Here is a 19,248-nt window from a genome sequence, read left to right as displayed (position 1 = left end):
GCAACTCAAGAGTAATTACCCAAATAAGACAGGAGAAGCTGTTTGAGATACGGAGGAAGCCAGTGTTTTGCTGATACTTGCACTAAATTTTCTTTATTTAGAAAGAAGAAAGGTCTGTTTCTATACCCTTATTTACTCTCGTTTGTTTTCTCCCTCTTAACCTATTCTTTTTTCCGTACAGATCACTGTTCTTTTGTTGTGCACTAGGGAGAAGAGATTCGATGTCAGTATGTTGTGACATGTGCAGGGCTTTACTCAGATCGTATTTCAGAGTTGAGTGGCTGCAATCCAGACCCTCGAATTGTACCATTCCGGGGAGATTACCTGCTCTTGAAGCCTGAAAAATGCTATCTTGTAAAAGGAAATATTTACCCGGTAGGTAATGATACAGCTGCCTTCTCACTCTTCTTAAGCTGGTTGTGAGCATAAAGGGAATCAAACACTTTTGCCTGGTCAGAGGTAAGAGCGAATTTGAAGGAGCATTTGTGGAAGCATTTCATCTGTTTTTCTCTAGTGGTTAAATACCTAAAATTTTATCAATTGCTTGATTGTTAAAGGGTGCATGCACTCTCCAGAGAGAGAGAAAAGGGAGAAAGCACCCCCCAAGTGGGAAATGATCATGTCACCATCCTTTCTTCTCCATTTCTCCATCCTGTTGAGATTTTGGGTACAAACATGTATGTGCCCAGTGTGTTTCTCAGGCCTTCAGGGTTGGGTTTCCACCACCACTGGCCATGTGGGATCCAGCTCTCTTAATCTTTAGGGTAGAGGGCTGCCCATAAATCTCTCAATCTTTATTCAGATGTCATGGTCATTAAATTATAATTAAATGCCTGCAAAGACTTGTCTCTAAAAAGTACGAGTGCACCATGCGAAGTGCTATCAAGAAGGAACTGGACTTTTCCTTCTCTCCAGTAGAGGGAGCACTATTAAGAGAAATTTTCCTATGGAAGTTCCAGGTACTCAGCCTTCTTTCTCAGTTTATCATCTATAGGTGCAGAAAAAGGATATGGTCATTCTAGTTTCAGGAAAAAGACAGAGGTATTTAAATGAAGAGTTCATTCCTCTGTCTAGAACTACTCTGGAATTGAATGAACCCCTTAAAATACGTTAGCTTCAGCCAAATAAAATCGCTAATATTCAACTATTTGATAATGTTAGCCACCTTGTTAAAATATTAAAGTTATCTGTTTCAATCTTACACATTCCCATTTTATAAAAGCCTGAGCTATGATATATATGTTTTCTGGAAGCTCTTACTTAAAATTTTTAAAAATAATTTATTTATTAGGTTTTTGCTACAGGATGCATGCACTTACCAGAGACAGAGGGACAGAACGTGAGAAATCATTCCCTGTGGAGATAGCCACACCACCATCCCTTCTCCTCTGTTCTCCTCTTGGAAATTTTGGGCACGCATGCACATGCACCCAGCATGATTTTCAAGCCACCAGATCCAGGACTTAAACCACAGTTGGCCATGTCAGGGTCTAGCACCTTAACTACCACCCCACCTGCTGGATCTGGCAGCTCTGATTTTACTTGCCAGTCACAGACATTCCTAGTTGTGTGGAGAGGGAGAATAACTTTTTTTAAAAGAATTATTTTATTTAACTTTATTTTTTATTAGTACTTTCCATTTTGATCAGAGAGAGACAGAGAGAGAAAGAGAGAGAAAGTGAAAAAGCAAGCCACCAGATTTAGGACTTGAACGGTGATCAGCCATGTGGAAGTCCAGCACTTTAACCACCAAGCCACCTGCCAGCCCCGAGAGAGATAATAACTTGAATAGGACAATTCATCTTTTTGTTTTCTTTGTCCAGAAAGACAGACAGATGGGATACTGTATATTAGAGTCAACAGGATCAGTGTTTCCCTTATGGCATGTTTAAGCAGAAGCATGTAAATAGAAAAGTATATTTCAGTATAACTTACAAATCAGGTGCATTCTGGGGCCAGCAGGTGGCTTGGTGGTTAAGGGTGCTGGACTCCCATATGGTTGACTGCAGTTTGAGTCCCAGACCTGGACTTGCTTCCCTCCCCGCTACCCCCCCGGTCAGATTGAAATAACTAAATGAATGAATAAATAAAGTTAAATAAAATAAGTTTTAAAAATTAGGTGTACATAAAGAAATAGTATTATATATTACTAATGGGATGTTTGTATCTGTTATAAAATGGAATGTGAAATGGGGCTAATAGTTCTTTGCTCTGTTAAATCCACAGGTCCCAGATAGCCGGTTTCCTTTCCTAGGAGTTCACTTCACACCAAGGATGGATGGCAATATTTGGCTAGGCCCTAATGCAGTTCTTGCCTTTAAACGGGAGGGTTACAGACCCTTTGACTTCAATGCCAGAGATGTTATGGATGTAATTATCAATAGGTAACAACTTAAGCAATTATTTTCTTATGTTCATATTCTTTTTCTCTGTTTTTTTTTTTTTTTTAAAGAGGCTTTTGCTATAGGACACGTGCACTCACCAGAAAGAGATAGACACAGAGACAGAAAGCAAGAAATCACCCCTCCCCCCCAGGGGGATGGCCACACTGCATTCCCTTCTCTTCCATTCTCCTCTCAGGATCTTGGGCACGCACGCACACATGCCCGGCGTGAGTTTAAGCCACCGGGTCTGGGACTCGAACCGCAGTTGACTATATGGGAGTCCAGCAATGTAGCCATTATGCTAACCGCTGGTCCCAGCAATCTAAATCCTATATTGCTAACTTTCTAATTGAGTCTGAAGAAAGGGGGAAATAAGCGTTATCTCAATATCAGTAGATGGCATTTCTAGACAGTCACCATCATTTGCAAGCCACCAGGAGAAAATGCTGATGACCAAGTTGTTTCCTTAGGTGGGAAAGTATTAATAGTACTGTGTTGACCTAGGATACAGATTTACTATTTTAAGAAATAACTCAGTTGTTGGGTCCTTTTAGTCATACAACTCCAAAGGGTTTCGTATCAGAATCACTAGAAAGCTTTTTAAACTGTAATTGGGTTTCCCCTTCCACAGATTCTGAAACTGAAAGTTTAAGATGTGACTTCCTAATGTGCACACTTGTGAAAATATATACACACACAGGGACCAGCAGTTAGCATAATGGCTATGTTGCTGGACTCCCATATAGTCAACTGCGGTTCGAGTCCCAGACCCGGTGGCTTAAACTCATGCCGGGCACGTTTGCATGTGTGCCCAAGATCCTGAGAGGAGAATAGAGGAGAAGGGATTGCGCCCCTCGCTTTCTGTCTCTTATCTCTCTTTGTCTCTCTGGCGAGTGCACGCACCCTATAGCGAAAACCTCTCAAAAAAAAAAAAATACACAAAGGCTTTGCAGAATCTCACTGCCGCAGTACTTCACCTCTTGCTGACTAAAGAAATTTAGGGCGGATGTCCCACTTATCTTAAAGATCTGTTAATACCTTTTAAGTATGTTGAAAACATATAACATTTGCATTAGAAAGCTTCGATGTTGGCAAACTTTATAGAATCCCAGTTTGAAACCAGTAACTCCTTGGGAATTTGAGTTTGGAAAGTGTTACCTTTAGAGTTAATGAGATTTCCTTTTCTCATTGGCTGAAAGTTGGTTTATTTGAGTAAATATGTAGCTTTTCTGATTTTACCTAGAAAGTAGGTAAAAAAAACCCAAAAAACAGAAAAAAACCCCACAACCTAGTAGTTGCACAGATGTTTCATAATAATAAAGAATTCTTTTCTCTCAGAAAGATGATTTTTTCTTTGCTTTCAGTGGCTTGATTAAACTGGTGTTTCAGAATTTATCCTATGGAGTCAATGAAATGTATAAAGCCTGTTTCCTTAGTGCGACAGTGAAGTACCTTCAAAAGTTCATCCCTGAAATCACTATCAGTGATATACTTAGGTAAGGAGGAGTGATAAGGGCTAATCCAGTCCTGACCGAGGTGAACTTGGGAGGTGGGTCTGGTGCGGTCATTCCAGGCACGTTTTCAGGGTCAGTAGGTGTGTCCACTGACTCTCCTTGCTCTTTCCCAATGAATTACTGAGTTCCCTTTGTGGTGTATGTTCTGGGAAGTACTGCATTATGGCCCTTAGTGCTGGAAATAGGCCCATTTATAATGACCTAGGCCAACTTACAGCTCTACACCAAAATCTCCGTAACAGATTTAGTGTAAAGCTACCTTTGCCTTTGTGTCTAGGTATCACACATGATAAAGACCTCTTGCCTGGCCCAGCCTCTTTCTGCAGACAGTAGCGTCCTAGACTGTAGTGCTAGAAGCCACGAGGCAGCCTGTGGTTCAGATACCTACTCAGTTGACCTGAAATACGCTGGGTATGCATGTGCCCAAGATACTGTCAAGCTGGAGGTCTGGGGGAGGGGAAATGCAGCATGACCAAAGCCTATTACAAGGTGTTTTTCTCGTTCTCTTTGTCGTGCATGCACTCTCTATCATGAATTTACAAATAAGCACACAAAATATACCTTACCCAGGAGCCAGCAGGTGGTGTGGTTAAGGTACTGAGTTCCCACATAGCTGACTGCAGTTCAAGTCCCAGATCTGGCAGCTGGCTTTCTCAACTGCCCTCTCTCTCTCTTGCTCTCTGTCTCTCTCTGGTGAGCACACATACCATAGCAAATTAAAATAATAATAATAATAAATTAAAATAAATAAACTTTTTTAGAGAGGTTTTTTACTATAGGGCACGTGCGCTCACCAGAAAGTCAGAGAGAGACAAAGAGACAGAAAGCAAAAAATCACCTCCCAGGAGGGATGGCCATGCCATAATCCCTTCTCCTCCATTCTCCTCTTGGGATCTTGGGCATTCATGCACACGCACCTAGCGTGAGTTCAAGCAATGGATCCAGGACTTGAACCGTGGTCAACTTCATGGGAGTCCAGCAACACAGCCATTATGCCAACTGCTGGTCCCAAAATTAAATAAATTTGTTATAAAAATATGTCTTGCCTGAATTGTGTGTGTGTGTGTGTGTGTGTGTGCTCTGTGTAAGATCATTGATCACCATGTTAACTAGTTAGACAATAACACATTAAAACATTCTATCTTGATTAAGTCTTAAAACCTTTTAGAAACACACTAACATCTTACCTGGCTTTCTCTCTATTTCTACTCTTTCTTCGATCTTATCTTACTTGGTGACTCTACTTGCAAAACAGAAATGGGGAGAAGCATAGTAGCCATTAATTTAAGTTCTTACTACACGGGTGTGGGGCAGAATAAGGGTAACATAACTTTTCATCTTAGCAATAAGAGACTTTCTGGACTTGATCTATAGATTACCCGTAGTACCACCTGAGCCTTTTCCCCCCCTTTCTTTGGTGATATTTTTTTGGAATGTTCCCTTTCCCTGAGCAAGCCACTTGTTAGGCCTAATCAGCAGTGTGCTTTGAGATACTGATCCTACATTTACAAGCCATCCTTCCATGAATCTCGAGAGCCCTTAATGTCTGCCTCCTCCATTCCTCTGTAACAGCTGCTGAACTGGCCTGGTGTAGAATGTCATTGAGCCTGGTTGTATCTGGGAAGACAGCAAGACTCAGGTCAGCTGTCTGCCTTAGGGGAGTGTCCTGGTCTAAATCTGACTCTGCTATATCATTCTGAGACCAGCCTCTTTACTCCTTAGAAGAACTATTAAAACCCAGCTAATGTTTTTAACTCTTATCTCCTTCACCCCTCTATTCACCTTCTGAAATGGAAGGGATAAAAATATCTAGGCTTTATTTTCTTTCACTCACCTATAAATAAAGGCTTTTAGGTTTTCAGTGGTCTGCTTCAGCAGACTTGTGATGTTTTATATCCAAAAACAGCCTAGTTGAATGTGGTTTCTGTCACTGCTATTAATATTCCTTGGAAAGCACTTTAGATGGGCATAGAGGATTTTGTGTAAAAACAGTTGCCAGGAATTTACTATCCACATTCTGTTACCACCCTTTCATAGAGGCCTGAGAAAAACTATTTAGGCCAGTAGCCTTGATATGGTAGAACTGAACTTGGGCTTCATGGCTGGTAGTGACCGCTCCTGCTTCTGGGGATAAGGGTATGAATTTCAGTTACCAGTTTTATTGGCCTATAGTAGAAAAGGGCACATACCACTATAGACAGGAGCATTTGGGGACAAGTCCAACCAAATCACAGATGAGTTTCCCTTTAGAGATGGAGAAGCTGAACACATTTAGCAATCCCGTTTGCTCCTTCTCTTGATTCCTGTAGCTATTAAGTTCAGGAAATTATCAGTAACTAAAAGGAAGCCATAGAAGATATGTTTATACCATTTATGTAAGTTTAAAAGTTAGCATAACAGGCCAGCAAGTGGTGTGGTGATTAAGGCCTTAGATCCCACATGGCTGACTCCATAGATCAAATCCTAGACCCAGCAGCTTGAAAAACACATGGGTGTGTGTACACATGCACTCAAAATCCCAAGAGGAGAATGGAGGAGAAGGGATTGCAGTGTGACTGTTTCTCCTTGGGGGGTGGGGAGGTGGGGGGAGATGATCTCCTCTCTCTGTCTCTGTCTCTCTCTCTCTCTCTCTGGCGAGTTTATGTGCCCTATTGCAAATAAAAAACTAAGTTTAACAACACCATATATTGTTTATAGATTACACATATGATGTGAAAATAAAAACAGGTATTGGAGTAATGAACACCTAATGCAGGAGAGTGGTCACCTCTGGGAAGGAAGGGAATGTATGCTGAGAGTTCCACAGGAGCTCCTAGTGAATCTGTAAGGCTTTACTTCTGAAGGTGTGGGGTAAGAAAAGAGGTGCTCATACCATTAGTCTCTTTACCTTGTTATATGCTTGAAATATTAAATAATAAAAATAAGATTCATAGACTTTTGCACAGCTTTTAAAGGCTAAGTCCTGCCTTGGCTCATTTTTCTTACAGCCCAATGTCTAAACCATAAGTGCCCTGTTGTAGCGGAAACATATCAAGCAGTTCTAGGCAATAAGAGATCATTGAAACAACACTGTCAGTGTGGTGTGTTACCCAGGGTAGTGTCATTAAATTGCATTAACTACCAAAGGGCATCCAGTTTGGCTTCTCATTGCCTAGCCAGGGCATTTCAGGCAGTAACTTACCAGGGAGCATTGGACGGGAATGTGTACTTACAATTTGTCAAATATATACCTTAAGTATTAAAACATCTCATTGTTAAGTGCTATTGAAGGCTCTAAAGTCTTTAATATGTTCCGTGATTGATTATGGCATGTTAATCTTGACCAGGAAGTAGTGTGCATTAGCACTGTAAGGATGTAAACGATGAAACTACATGTGCCATGATCCCCCAGCCCTCCAGCCCTACACACACAAATCATTCCAGAAAATGCCTTATTTGGACAATTCTAGAGTAAATTTTCAGGCATGATGTTTTCATCATAAGTAATAACTAGTAATAACTATGTCCTTGTGAAATGCAAAGGGAAAGACCAGTGGATGGCATAATGGTTATGTTGCTGGACTCCCATGTAGTCAATCGTGGTTCAAGTCTTGAACCCCGCAACCTAAAACTCGTGCTAGAAACATGTGCATGCACACCCAAATTCCCGAAAGGAGAATGGAGGAGAAGGGATTGCAGTGTGGCCATTCTACTCCCCGCCCCAGGGAGTAATTTTTAGCTTTCTGTCTCTCTGGTGAACACATGCACCCTATAGCAAAAATTCTCTCTCTCAAAAGAAAAAAAAAAGAAATGGAAAGGAAAACAAAATTTCTAAAAATAAAGTTGTAATGGTTTAAGGTGATGTAGATTATAGTTTCTAAATCTTTGTGCTATAGACATTTTAGACCAGGTAATTCTTTGTGTTGGGGAATGGTCCAGTTCATTGTCAAATGTTTAACAGTTTATAATCCCCAGCCTCTCTTCCCATTCTTCTAGATATCTCAACCAAAAGTGTTTCAGTTAATTGCCTGTAAGAGGCAAAAATCTCACTAGTCTAGAGAATTTGGCATCTGCATGCTGCATAATACTCAGAAAGTTTGGAGGAAAAAAATATAAAATATCCTTGAAATACATATAGCTGAGGGGCCAGCAGGTGGTGTTGAAGTGCTGGACTCCCGCATGGCCAACCATAGTTCGAGCCCTGGACCTGGTTCCTTTCTCACTCTCCTTTTCTTTCTCTTTCTGTCTCTCTTTGGTCAGATTGGAAAATAATAATAATAAATAGAATTGTTTATTTTAATAACTGTGGGCTTGAGGTACATTTTTAATTGGTGTGGGATTTGCATACAACTCAGTTATTAGGTGCAAATTGTTGGGCCAGCAGATGTCTTGGTGGTTAAGGCAGTGGACTCCCACATTGCTGACCTCGGTTCAAGTTCCAGACCTGGTGACTTGCTTTCTTACTTTCCCTCTCTCTCTTTCTCTCTGCTGAGTGCATGCCCCCTATAGCAAATTAAAAAAAAAATTAATAATAATGATTAATAAAATAAATAATTCTTTAAAATAAAAAGAAAAGAAACACGGGGGCCGATGGTGGTACACCGCTAGAGCTGACACTCTATAAAGCACACCCACCTGCGGAAGTTGCTGGTTCAGGTCCGTAGATTTACCTGAGCTTGTGGAGCAAGGGTGTGCCCCAACTGGGTCAGCTGAGCCAAGGTGGATTGCGGCACCAAGACCGTATCAAGGATGAGCTCACGTGCATGTTCTCTCTCTTGTGTAGAAAAATGAATATACTTTTAAAAAGAAAGATGGGTACTGACTCATTTCAGGTAAAATATACTTTAAGGCAAAAGATATTATTAGAGATAAAGAATTAACATTATTAGGGAGTCTGACCCTGTGACCTCATGGTAAGGGAGCTATTTCCAATTTGGCCAACCCCATAGTTCGAGTCCTGGAGTCGGTGGCTTGAGAAACATGACAGGCATATGTGCGTGCATGGCCAAAGTCCCAGCAGTGTGGAGAAATGAAGAGAAGGGATTGCAGTGTGGCCACGGCCCATTGCAGGTTGGGGACAGTGCTTTCTTCCTCTCCCTCGCTGTCTGTCTCTCGGACAAACAGATTTGCCCTCTGGCAATCAATAAAATTATGAGTGATAAAGAAGAATGTTAAATATTAGAGATAAACTTGTTGCGTTTAACGACAGCTACGCAATACCGAGGAAGAAAACTGACATAATTGCAGGCAGAAATCAGCAAATCCACAATTATGATCAGTAATTTTATGATGTTTGTCAATAAACTACAGATTAATCAGAGAAAATGTTACATCACGTTAACACAATGAAGACACTTGTAGAACCTCTCCACCCCGTTATAGAATACTTACATCATTCAAGCCCTCACAGAACATTGACAGAAGTTCAAAATGTCCTAAGAGCTAAACTAGCTTCTCAATAAAATTAAAAAACTGAGAACAGAAAGATCTTGTTCTCTGTCCCAATCCAGTTAGATTGAAGATTAGTGACAAAATATCCCTCGTTTGTGTTTCAAAATTAAGCTTCCTTTCCCCATACATACCATCACTTCTTATTTAAATGTGCTCATGTAGACTTAATGTTTTTAGATTAGCAGTTGATGCCATCATGAGTTTTATAAAATAGCGGGTCGTCCTATTTAATACCAGCCAAAGATGTCAGTTGTAGCCCTTCATAGCTGTTTCCCTGCCATGTGACAATAATAGCCTACTTCTCAGGGGAATGAATATAAGTCATTAGATATCCACCTGTTCTTATTTCTGGATGTATTTAAGCATCTAGGATGTACATTTCCATTAAGCTCAGCTACAGATATAACAAAATGGCTTGACCGCAGTTAGCAGTAAATTAAAGGTAGCTCAATTCACAGACATCTGTTTGATAAATTGCTTATTTTTGTTGTTAAAATAGAATTACAAGAATTACAAATTTAATAACGGGAAGTGTCTAGAGATAACCCTGTGGCCTAGGGCCCACATCACTAACTGTGTGGTTTAAGTCCCAGACCAAGTGGCTTAAAACACATTGGGTGCATGTGCATGCATGCCTAAAATCTTGACAGGGTGGAGAAATGGAGAAGGGATTCCAGGATTACCACAGTCCATTGGGTAGAGCTTTCTCCCTTTCTCTTTCTCTCTGTTTCTGTCTCTCTGGTGAGCATGCATATCCTCTTGTAAAAAAATTTTTTTTTAAAGGGAAGTTTCTGGCCTCATTGAGTACATTACTATGTGTAAGACACAAATCTAGATAGGAAGATAAATGGGGTGTATGCAAATCACTGTTCTTTCCTTAAGACATTTATGATTTATCTCATCTCAGATTTCAAATTATAATACTTATTTCAACATGAAGTGTTCTGAGGGAAAAGTCTACATATAAGCCTGCAAAGAAAACCTCTGAAGTTGCCTTAAATATTTCATTGCTACTTTTTGTTTGAACTAAAGTGAGATCCTTAAAAAATAGTAAGAAATAATATTTTTAGTTTTCGGGTTTTTTTTTTTTCTTTAAATTGGATTATAGATTTTAATCACTTGGGCAAGAATGTAGGGGATATTGAGAACATAATTTGTGTTTGTAAGAGAGATTAGTGTGGGCACATTTTTTTTTTTTTTTGAGAGGTTTTTTCGCTATAGGGCGCTTGCGCTCGCCAGACAGACAGGCAGAGACAGAGAGACAGAAAGCAAGAAATCACCCCCCAGGTGGGATGGTCACACTGCAATCCCTTCTCCTCCATTCTCCTCTCGGGATCTTGGGCACGTACGCACACACGCCCAGCGTGAGTTTTAAGCCACCAGGTCTGGGACGCAAACCGCAGTTGACTACATGGGAGTCCAGCAACATAGCCATTACGCTAACTGCTGGTTCCCGGTGTGGGCACATTTTTAATTGTTAATTAACATTAACCTCTGTATGCTTACAAGGACCAAAGGGAATATATTGACTGAATCTCTGTACAGAGGAAAGTTTACATTGAACCACCAAGGTCAGTACCTGGTCATGCCACCGTATGTCCCGCACATGTTGGTTTTCTTCCAGATATAAAGAGAGAAATAGGAAAACTCGAATGCAGAGACACTTAACAATTGTGGCATTATCCAAGAAAAATGGGAGAGAAATGCTGCTTTGACGAATCGAGATAAGCTATAAATTTGAAAAAATGTACAAAATAGGCCACACATTGGCTGATGTATACTGATACACATTCCTGCCTGAGTCATTTCAGCTTTTGGTCCTGTTCTGTCTTTCTGTGTTCTAAGTGATGTATCCAGTTCTTACTTGGAATGCCTTACAGCCCAAAATTTCTTGTCCAGATTCTCTGCAAGATTCTATAAGGCAGATTACTTTTTTCTCTCCTCCCCCCTCCTTCTTTCCCTTCTAGTCCCCTCCCCTCCTTTCTTTTCTCTTTCCTCTTATTTGCCAGAGGGAGTGTACACTAACCAGAGAGAGAACAGGAAAGCATCCTCGGTGGGGACTGGTCACCTGCAGTCCCTTCTCCTCCGTTTCACCTTTTGGGATTTAGGGCATGCACGCACAAGGCACCCAGCATGTTTCTTAAGCTGCCAGTTCCAAGACTCATTCTGTGCAGTCAGCCATGTGAGATCCAGCCGCCTTAACCACCAGGCCATGGGCTGGCCCTTTACATGCAACTCTTCATACTTGTTGTCATTTTTACTTTCTTTTTAGAAAGCTTTTTGCTACAGGGTGTGTGCATTCGCCAGAGAGACAGAAAAGGATAAATCATCCCGAAGTGGGGCTAGCCACACCTCAGTCCTTTCTTCTCCATTCTTGTCTTGGGATTCTGGGCACGCGCACACACACTTGTACCCTGCATGAGTTTCAAGCATCTGGGTCCAGGACTTGCCAGCCATGTGGGAGTCCAGCAACAGAACAGCTATGCCATCTGCTGGTCCCTGCCATTCTTACTTTACTTCTCTACAAATGAACAGTCAAGCTACATGACTTCAGAGAAGTTATTTAATATCTCTGTATTTCTTTGCTATTAAATATAAACTGCATGAGCCTCACAGAGTTGTGAAGATTAAATGAGATAACTCCTAATACAGAGTAAGTATTTGGGAAATAATAGCTGTTATTATCAGATCTTAATTATCATGACCCTTACATTGTTCTTTGTATCTTCAGGTACTTAACCTGAGTTGTTCCAGAATCAATAAAATATGGTTAATATTGTTGCCTGATTTCTTGAGTCTTGCTGGAATGTATAAGATAACCTTTTCATAGTTTCCTTAAACACTTTCAATGGAGGTATTTTTGGATTTCCAAAACATTTGATTCAAAGATATCTATCTCTTTTTTTAATTGAAGGAGGGCACTTGTACTTACTGGAAAGAGAAGGAGAGGGAGAACCTTCCTCCTCCCCCAAACAGGGCATGGTCCCAACACAATTTGTCCTCCTCTGTTTCTCCATTCTGTCTGGATTTGGAGCAGGCACATAGATTCAATGTGGCTTTCAAGCACTGGGCTGGGATTCGGATGGCTTTCGGCTGTATAGTATCCAGCTCTCTTAACTGCTAGACTATGGGGCCTGCCCTCATTCAGATTTCATCTGTAAATTTTAACTTTTTTTTTTTTTTTAAAATAATGGAGATCTAATTTGTGAACTCAAATATTATTAATCAGAACTTTAGTATTAAAGATATTCACTGTGTTAACACACTGCTAAATTAATTCATTTTTGTGGACTTCTTATCATCTCTCTCTCGTTCATTGAAGGTTATCCTGATATTGAAAGGTAGACTGTTAAAGGTTATTGTTTTAGGGGCTAGCAGGTAGCATGGTGGGACACTGGACTCCTACATGATTATCTGTGGTTCGAGTCTTGGACCTGGTGACTTTCTTTCTTTCTCTTTCTCTCTGGTCAAACTTTTAAAATAATAACAACAATAATAAATTAAATATTCTTAAAAAAAGGTTATGGTATTATAAAACAAGAATTTGTTACCATTGCTGTTTCTTTCCACATTTCAATAGATAGTCAAAATTTAAAAATAAATGGGATATAGGAATTCAATTGAAGCACAACCCTTGTTTTTATCACTTTATATTCATCAAAAGAGCCTTATTGTTATGATCAATTGCTTTTTATAATAACTTTAAATAAAAATACATCAGCTTTAGTTAAATGTTGCTTTATCTGCTACTTTTGGAAAGAACAGATATTTATAAGTGACTTACATAATTATGTATTTATTTAATAAGCATTTATTGCACTGTGTTATTTAAGAGACATTATACTCTGGGCTAGGTCTATGGATTTGACAGGCTACATCTGACAGCTTTTGGCTAAACACAAACCTTTTTGGGTTTCCACATAATTTACAGTTAGAGAAATAAAGACTTAATTATTTTAAGAATACTTTGAAAACCACTGACTGGTGTCACTCTTCTCATCAGTTATTGATTACCACTCTTCGACTTTTGTAGAGGTCCGGCTGGAGTAAGAGCCCAAGCCCTGGATAGAGATGGAAACCTGGTAGAAGACTTTGTATTTGACGGAGGAGTTGGGGATATTGGAAACCGCGTTCTTCACGTGAGAAATGCGCCCTCCCCAGCTGCCACTTCTTCCCTTGCGATTTCTGGAATGATAGCAGATGAAGTACAACAACGATTTGGGTTATAAATAATGAAAGGATCTAGGTATCTAGATCTATGTAATCTCCACATCAGCAACAAGAATGTACTAATTGCATTCTTTTAATCTGTGAAAATGGTTTTTAAATCTCATTTCTTTAGGTCAAAGATAACCACTGAATTGTTAGAATGATGTAAGATAAAAATAATTTTTTAAAAAAGCTTAAGTCCATGCTCTTTTACTCTGTGAATATAGAGGCAAAGTACAATTGTATCTGTCCTGAATCCCTGATTGTGTCGAACTATTTTGACCAACTGTGATCTAAAAGATTTAGAGCTTTTGATTTGACTCTAAGAATTTTTAAGGAAGATGATGTGAAAACTGGAATATTCCCTTAAATAAATGTGTCCCCCCACTCCCCCCGTAGGATGTGTGTATTCACCAGAGAGAGAGAGAGAGAGAGAGAGGGAGGGAGAGAGGGAAGGAGGGAGGGAGGGAGGGAGGGAGGGAGGAAGATAGTACCCCCTAGTGGGACACGATCATGCTGCAGTCTTTTCTTCATTTCTCCGTGTTGGAATTTTATGCATGCACATGCACCCTGCATGTTTTTCAAGCCCCAGGGGTCAGGATTTGAACCATCATTGACTATGTAGGATCTGGCTCCCTTAAATGTTAGGCTACAGGACTGGGCCCAATTTTTTGGCTCTGCAATATCTAAGCTTTTTGTCTATTCTAGACATGAAAATATATTCTAGTATATTACAGGTTACAATGTTCTTTTAATTTTTTTTTTTTTTTGGAGAGGTTTTTCGCTATAGGGCACGTGCACTCGCCAGACAGACAGAGAGAGACAGAGAGACAGAAAGCGAGAAATCATCCCCCAGGGGGGATGATCACACCGCAATCCCTTCTCCTCCATTCTCCTCTGGAGATCTTGGGCACGCACACACATGCGCCTGGCGTGAGTTTTAAGCCACCGGGTCCGGGACGCGAACCATGGTCGACTACGTGGGAGCCCAGTGACATAGCCATTACGTTAACTGCTGGTTCTCAACATTCTTTTAATTTTGAAGAACAATAGAAAATCTCGCATTGGACTGGCTCTGTGGCCTGGTGGTTAAGGCAGTAAGATCTCACACAATTGACCGTATAGTTTGAGTCCTGGACCCAGTGGTTTGAGAAACATACCAGGCACATGTGTGCCCAGAATCCCTCTCCCCCAAAAGAGGGAGATATGTAGGAGAGGGATTGCAGCATGACCCATTTCCCATGGAAGGTACTTTCTTCTCTCCCTCCCGGCATCTCTGGTGAGTACATGCCCCTCCAGCACACATACAAAAAAAGTTCACATTATTTAGACCAACAGTATTTGAAAGTTTAGAAAGCAAAAAGTCTTGATTTCAAGAAAATACGTTAGCGGCTGGCAGGTGGCACAGTGAAGGAGGCTAGACTCTCACATGGCTAGACCTGGTGGCTTGTTTTCTCACCTTCCCTCCCTCCTTCCACCTCTTTCTCTCTCCCCCACTCCCTCTGGACAAATGAAAATAAGTAAGTAAATAAATAAAGTTAAATAAAAAATAATCCTTTAACATACATGACATTTTACACTTTGAAATAGTTTGGATAAGATTCTATCTTAGCTATAATATTTTTAAGAAATAAGTTGGTGAAGCTCAAAGCCTTTATTAGTCCTAGTTTCTTTATAACTGGTGCTGCGTGGTCTCATTGCTTAATCTAAACAACAGTACGCTATGATTGGTTGTTGCCTACTCATCAATCTTCTGTGGCTGAGAAACTAAAAGAACTTAGGACTGGTAGGTTTTTATAAGAGCAGTTTTAAAATGCTGACACTGATGTATAGCACTCTGTAATAAAAAATCATTTACTTCTTACTATGTCTGCTCTTTAGTCACACTTAAGGTTCCCAAAATGTTGGCTAAGATTGTTAATGATTCATACCTACTTGGCCTTTCAAGGCTCCTTTAAACTTTTATGACAGTATGTCTCCATTTTAAGTAAATATCTAACTTTGAGGCATTCACTTTTGTAAACCGCAAAAGTGCCTTACCTTCATGTGTACTTCATGAGTATTTTAACTTGGTGCCAGTGACATACTGTATACTGTGTATTTCTGTGTGGTATCTGTTGAAATTTTACTTACAATTTAGACGGTTGGGAGATAGAACTGTAAATGAAAATGTGACATTGTGACCGAGAAGACTTTTCTAATTGAACCACGGTGAGTAGAGATGTTTTCATTCATTCTCTCACAAGTGATTTCTCAGGATTAATCTTCTACTCTTCCTTGTTTTTTTTTTTTTTTTTCCTTCAAAGCTGTGTGATGGATGAGTAAGAAGGATGTGCATTTTGGGTGATTGGAAAATTTTTTCCTGCTTTCTTCCTTTTCCCTTCACTACAAGCCTTGGTGATTACATTGATTGAGCTACCTCATCCATTAATTTGTAAGGCGACACATCATCAGCTTATGTTCAAGAAGTCCTGTATCCCATGTAAATAGACTAGGCGGTTATTAGAATAGCTTACTGACAGCATGCAGGGATCGTTCACAGGAGAAACAAGTCCTACTTATTCTCCATAACAACTCATTCCTGCAAAAAAGGCAATACATGGTATTTTGCTGTTCTACAATATTACAAGATTGCTAACAGAGGGAAAATATTGTCATCCTCTATTTCAACAACAGTAAGCTTGCATATACACTAAACTACAAATGACAAAATATAAGAATAGATGTCCTAATCGAAACAATCCTCATTCCATTTGGGTCCGTCCTGGATCCCAAAAAATACAAGTGAAAAATTTGTTAAAAGTGTTTTGAATGTGTAAGTTAATGTTTGTAAAAACATTTGATATTTATATCATTAGGGTTTTGCTGTTTAATACTGATATAATATTTGAATGTTTTGTGTATTTCTGAGAGAAAAATGTATATTAATATTAAAATATTTTAATGAGTTCTGGTGTTACAGAGGACTTATTTTTTAGTTTCACTAGGAGAAAAAAAAACAAAAACCTTGGGCCAGCAGGTGCCATGGAGGTTAAGACAGCCGGATTCCACATAGCCACCTACACAGTTGAATCCCAGAAATGGCCACTTGATCACGCTGGACACATATGCATGCGTGCCCAAAATCCTGAGAGGAGAATGGAAGAGGAGACTGTAGCCTGGCCATACCTCCTGGGGGTGATTTCTCACTTTCCCACATTCTCTGTCTCTCTCCAGTGAGCACACGTGTCCTATAGCAAACCTAAAAACAAAACAAAACAAAACATTTACTCAAGTTAATTTTCTGTGTGTAGAACATAAGCTGAGTTGAGATAGCAGCCAATCTTTTAACATTTTTACACTTGTATATCATATAAAAGTGAGGTAGACTGGTTGAAATTACAATAAAAAGTTGAGCATTTTAGGTTTTAGCTTCAGAGAGTTTAGTTCCTGAAGAACTTAGTGCACCGACAAGTACATTTTTGGTGTTTCTGGTTATGTAACTTAACACTTTTATCCGTACATATATACATAGATCAAGGACCTTCCGTTGATCCTCTCAGAGTTGCTTTTACTGCTGGCAGAGTTCCCTTTCCCCTGAGGCCATTTGGAAATCTGCCTATACTAGCCTGCGGGATAAACTCTGACAACTTTCTCCCAAGGGTGCTGGTGAGACGTACGTTCTGCCAGGCCCTGGCATATGGGAGTTCGTCGGGCCTGCTCTTGGAGGCTGTCCCCCGCCGATGGCAATGCCGGTGGGCTCTCCCTGTGACCACAGGGGAGATGGTGTCTAGTATTGTTTGAGGGCTGGCTCTGCCCTCTTGGGCCCTTGATCTGTATCTGGGCTCCTTGGTCAGATGATTCCTCATCATTCTGAGTGGGCACTATTATCTACAGATCTTGTAAACATTTTTTTTTTGTTTTTTTTTTTTTTTTTGGAGAGGTTTTTACTATAGGGCGCGTGCCCTCACCAGAGAGACAGAAAGCGAGAAATCACCCCCTCGGGGAATCGCCACACCACAATCCCTTCTCCTCCATTCTCCTCTTGGGATCTTGGGCACGCACGCACACGCGCCCGGTGTGAGTTCAAGCCACTGGGTCCGGGACTCGAACCACGGTTGACTACATGGAAGTCCAGTGACATAGCCCTTATGCTAACTCCTGGTCCTTGTAAACTTTTTAAAATTATTTTATTTAACCTTATTATCATCATGATTATTATTTTCCAGTTTGATCAGAGAGAGAGAGAGGAAGTGAGAAAGCAAGCCACCAGGTCTGAGACTTGAACCGTGGTCGGCCATGTGGGAGTCCAGCGCCTTTAACCATCATGCCACTTGCCAGCCCCCCTTGTAAACATTTTTGAGGAGCAATTTTGAAGTCAGTTGCTAAGCTTTTCTAAAAACTCACAGGGAGTTTTTGAAATCTCTTCATCAGGATAGAAGATGGAAGGGTGAGCGTAAGGACAGAGTCAAGTGGTTGGAAAGAGAAAGATGTCTAGAGAGGTTTTCAAATAGTCTTTACTCAAGAGTTTAAGAATGGGGGACCAGCAGTTAGCATAATGGCTATGTCGCTGGACTCCCACATAGTCGACTGCAGTTCAAGTCCTGGACCTGGTGGCTTGAACTCATGCCGGGCTCGTGTGCGTTCATGCCCAAGATCCTGAGAGGAGAATGGAGAAGGGATTGCAGCGTGGCCATCCCCCTTGCGGGGTGATTTCTCGCTTTCTGTCTCTTGTCTCTCTCTGTCTGGCAAGTGCATGCGCCCTATAGCAAAAACCTCTCCAAAAAAAACCCCAAGAGTTTAAGAATGGAATAAAATTTCAGAGCCCTTGGGCTGGGCCCATAGTCTTGTGGTTAAGAGAGCTGGTCCCACATGGCTGACCCTTGTTGCAACTTGAAAAACATACCAGGTACTATATGTTCATACCCCAGATTCTGACAGGATGGAGAAAAGGAGGAGAAGGGGTTGCAGTGTGGCCATATCCCCCCTGGTGGGTGCTTTCTCCATCTCGTTATCTCTGGTGAGTACACATGCCCTCTGGCAATTAAAAAAAAAAAAAAGAAAGAAAAGCCAGCGCATGTTATAATAGTTATGGTGCCTAGATCCCACATAGCCAGTGGCAAGATTCAAGACCAAGACCTGGCAGCTTAAGAAACACTGGGTGTGTGTATGTTGGTGCCCAAAATCCTAAAAGAAGGCAGAAATGAAGAAGGGACCATTCTTGGAGGGAGAAGGGTGCTACTTTCTCACTTTTCTTCCCTCCTTCTCTCTCTTTCTCTCCAGGGAGTATAAGCAACCTTTGGCATGCATGCATAAATAAATAAATAAGTAAATAAATATCACAAAGCCCTGAAGAGAACAACTACTTTGATACCAACCAACTCTACTTTTCTAGCCTCCAATCCCAGAAAAGACTGTGCTTTTTTGTTGAGTACTATGGGGAACCAGCAGTTAGCGTAATGACTATGTCACTGGACTCCCACATAGTCGACTGCGGTTTGCGTCCCGGACCTGGTGGCTTCAGACTCACGCTGGGCGCGTGTGCATGCGTGCCCAAGATCCTGAGAGGAGAATATTGAGTACTATCATTTTCTACTAAGGGAAGGGTCTCAATTCAAAGTTACCTTACTTTAAGTTTCCTTTGCCTCTTGGATAGATGAGAAATTTTCCATTTCAGATGTGGCAAGAGAGATGTGTAATGGCATGCCTTGGGTTGTCCAGGGAGCTCAGCT

At 40.7% G+C, this 19,248-nt stretch overlaps 1 protein-coding gene across 1 annotated transcript in view; it reads left to right on the top strand.

Moving 5' to 3' along the window:
* L2HGDH (L-2-hydroxyglutarate dehydrogenase) overlaps window positions 1-14,239 on the top strand; it is a 50,093-nt gene extending 35,854 nt beyond the window's left edge. Inside the window, exons 7-10 of the mRNA XM_006160513.3 lie at window positions 208-375; window positions 2,227-2,384; window positions 3,749-3,880; window positions 13,362-14,239. Of these exons, the coding sequence (XP_006160575.1) occupies window positions 208-375; window positions 2,227-2,384; window positions 3,749-3,880; window positions 13,362-13,557 (654 nt within the window). The 3' untranslated portion in view covers window positions 13,558-14,239. The remainder of the gene's footprint in view (window positions 1-207; window positions 376-2,226; window positions 2,385-3,748; window positions 3,881-13,361) is intronic.
* Window positions 14,240-19,248: the final 5,009 nt, after the last annotated feature.

Source organism: Tupaia chinensis, unplaced genomic scaffold, assembly GCF_000334495.1.
Source record: "Tupaia chinensis unplaced genomic scaffold, TupChi_1.0 Scaffold000688_1, whole genome shotgun sequence".
NCBI classification, from domain to species: domain Eukaryota; kingdom Metazoa; phylum Chordata; class Mammalia; order Scandentia; family Tupaiidae; genus Tupaia; species Tupaia belangeri.
Note: the sequence above shows the minus strand (reverse complement) of the source record. Positions and strands in the feature narration are given on the sequence as shown.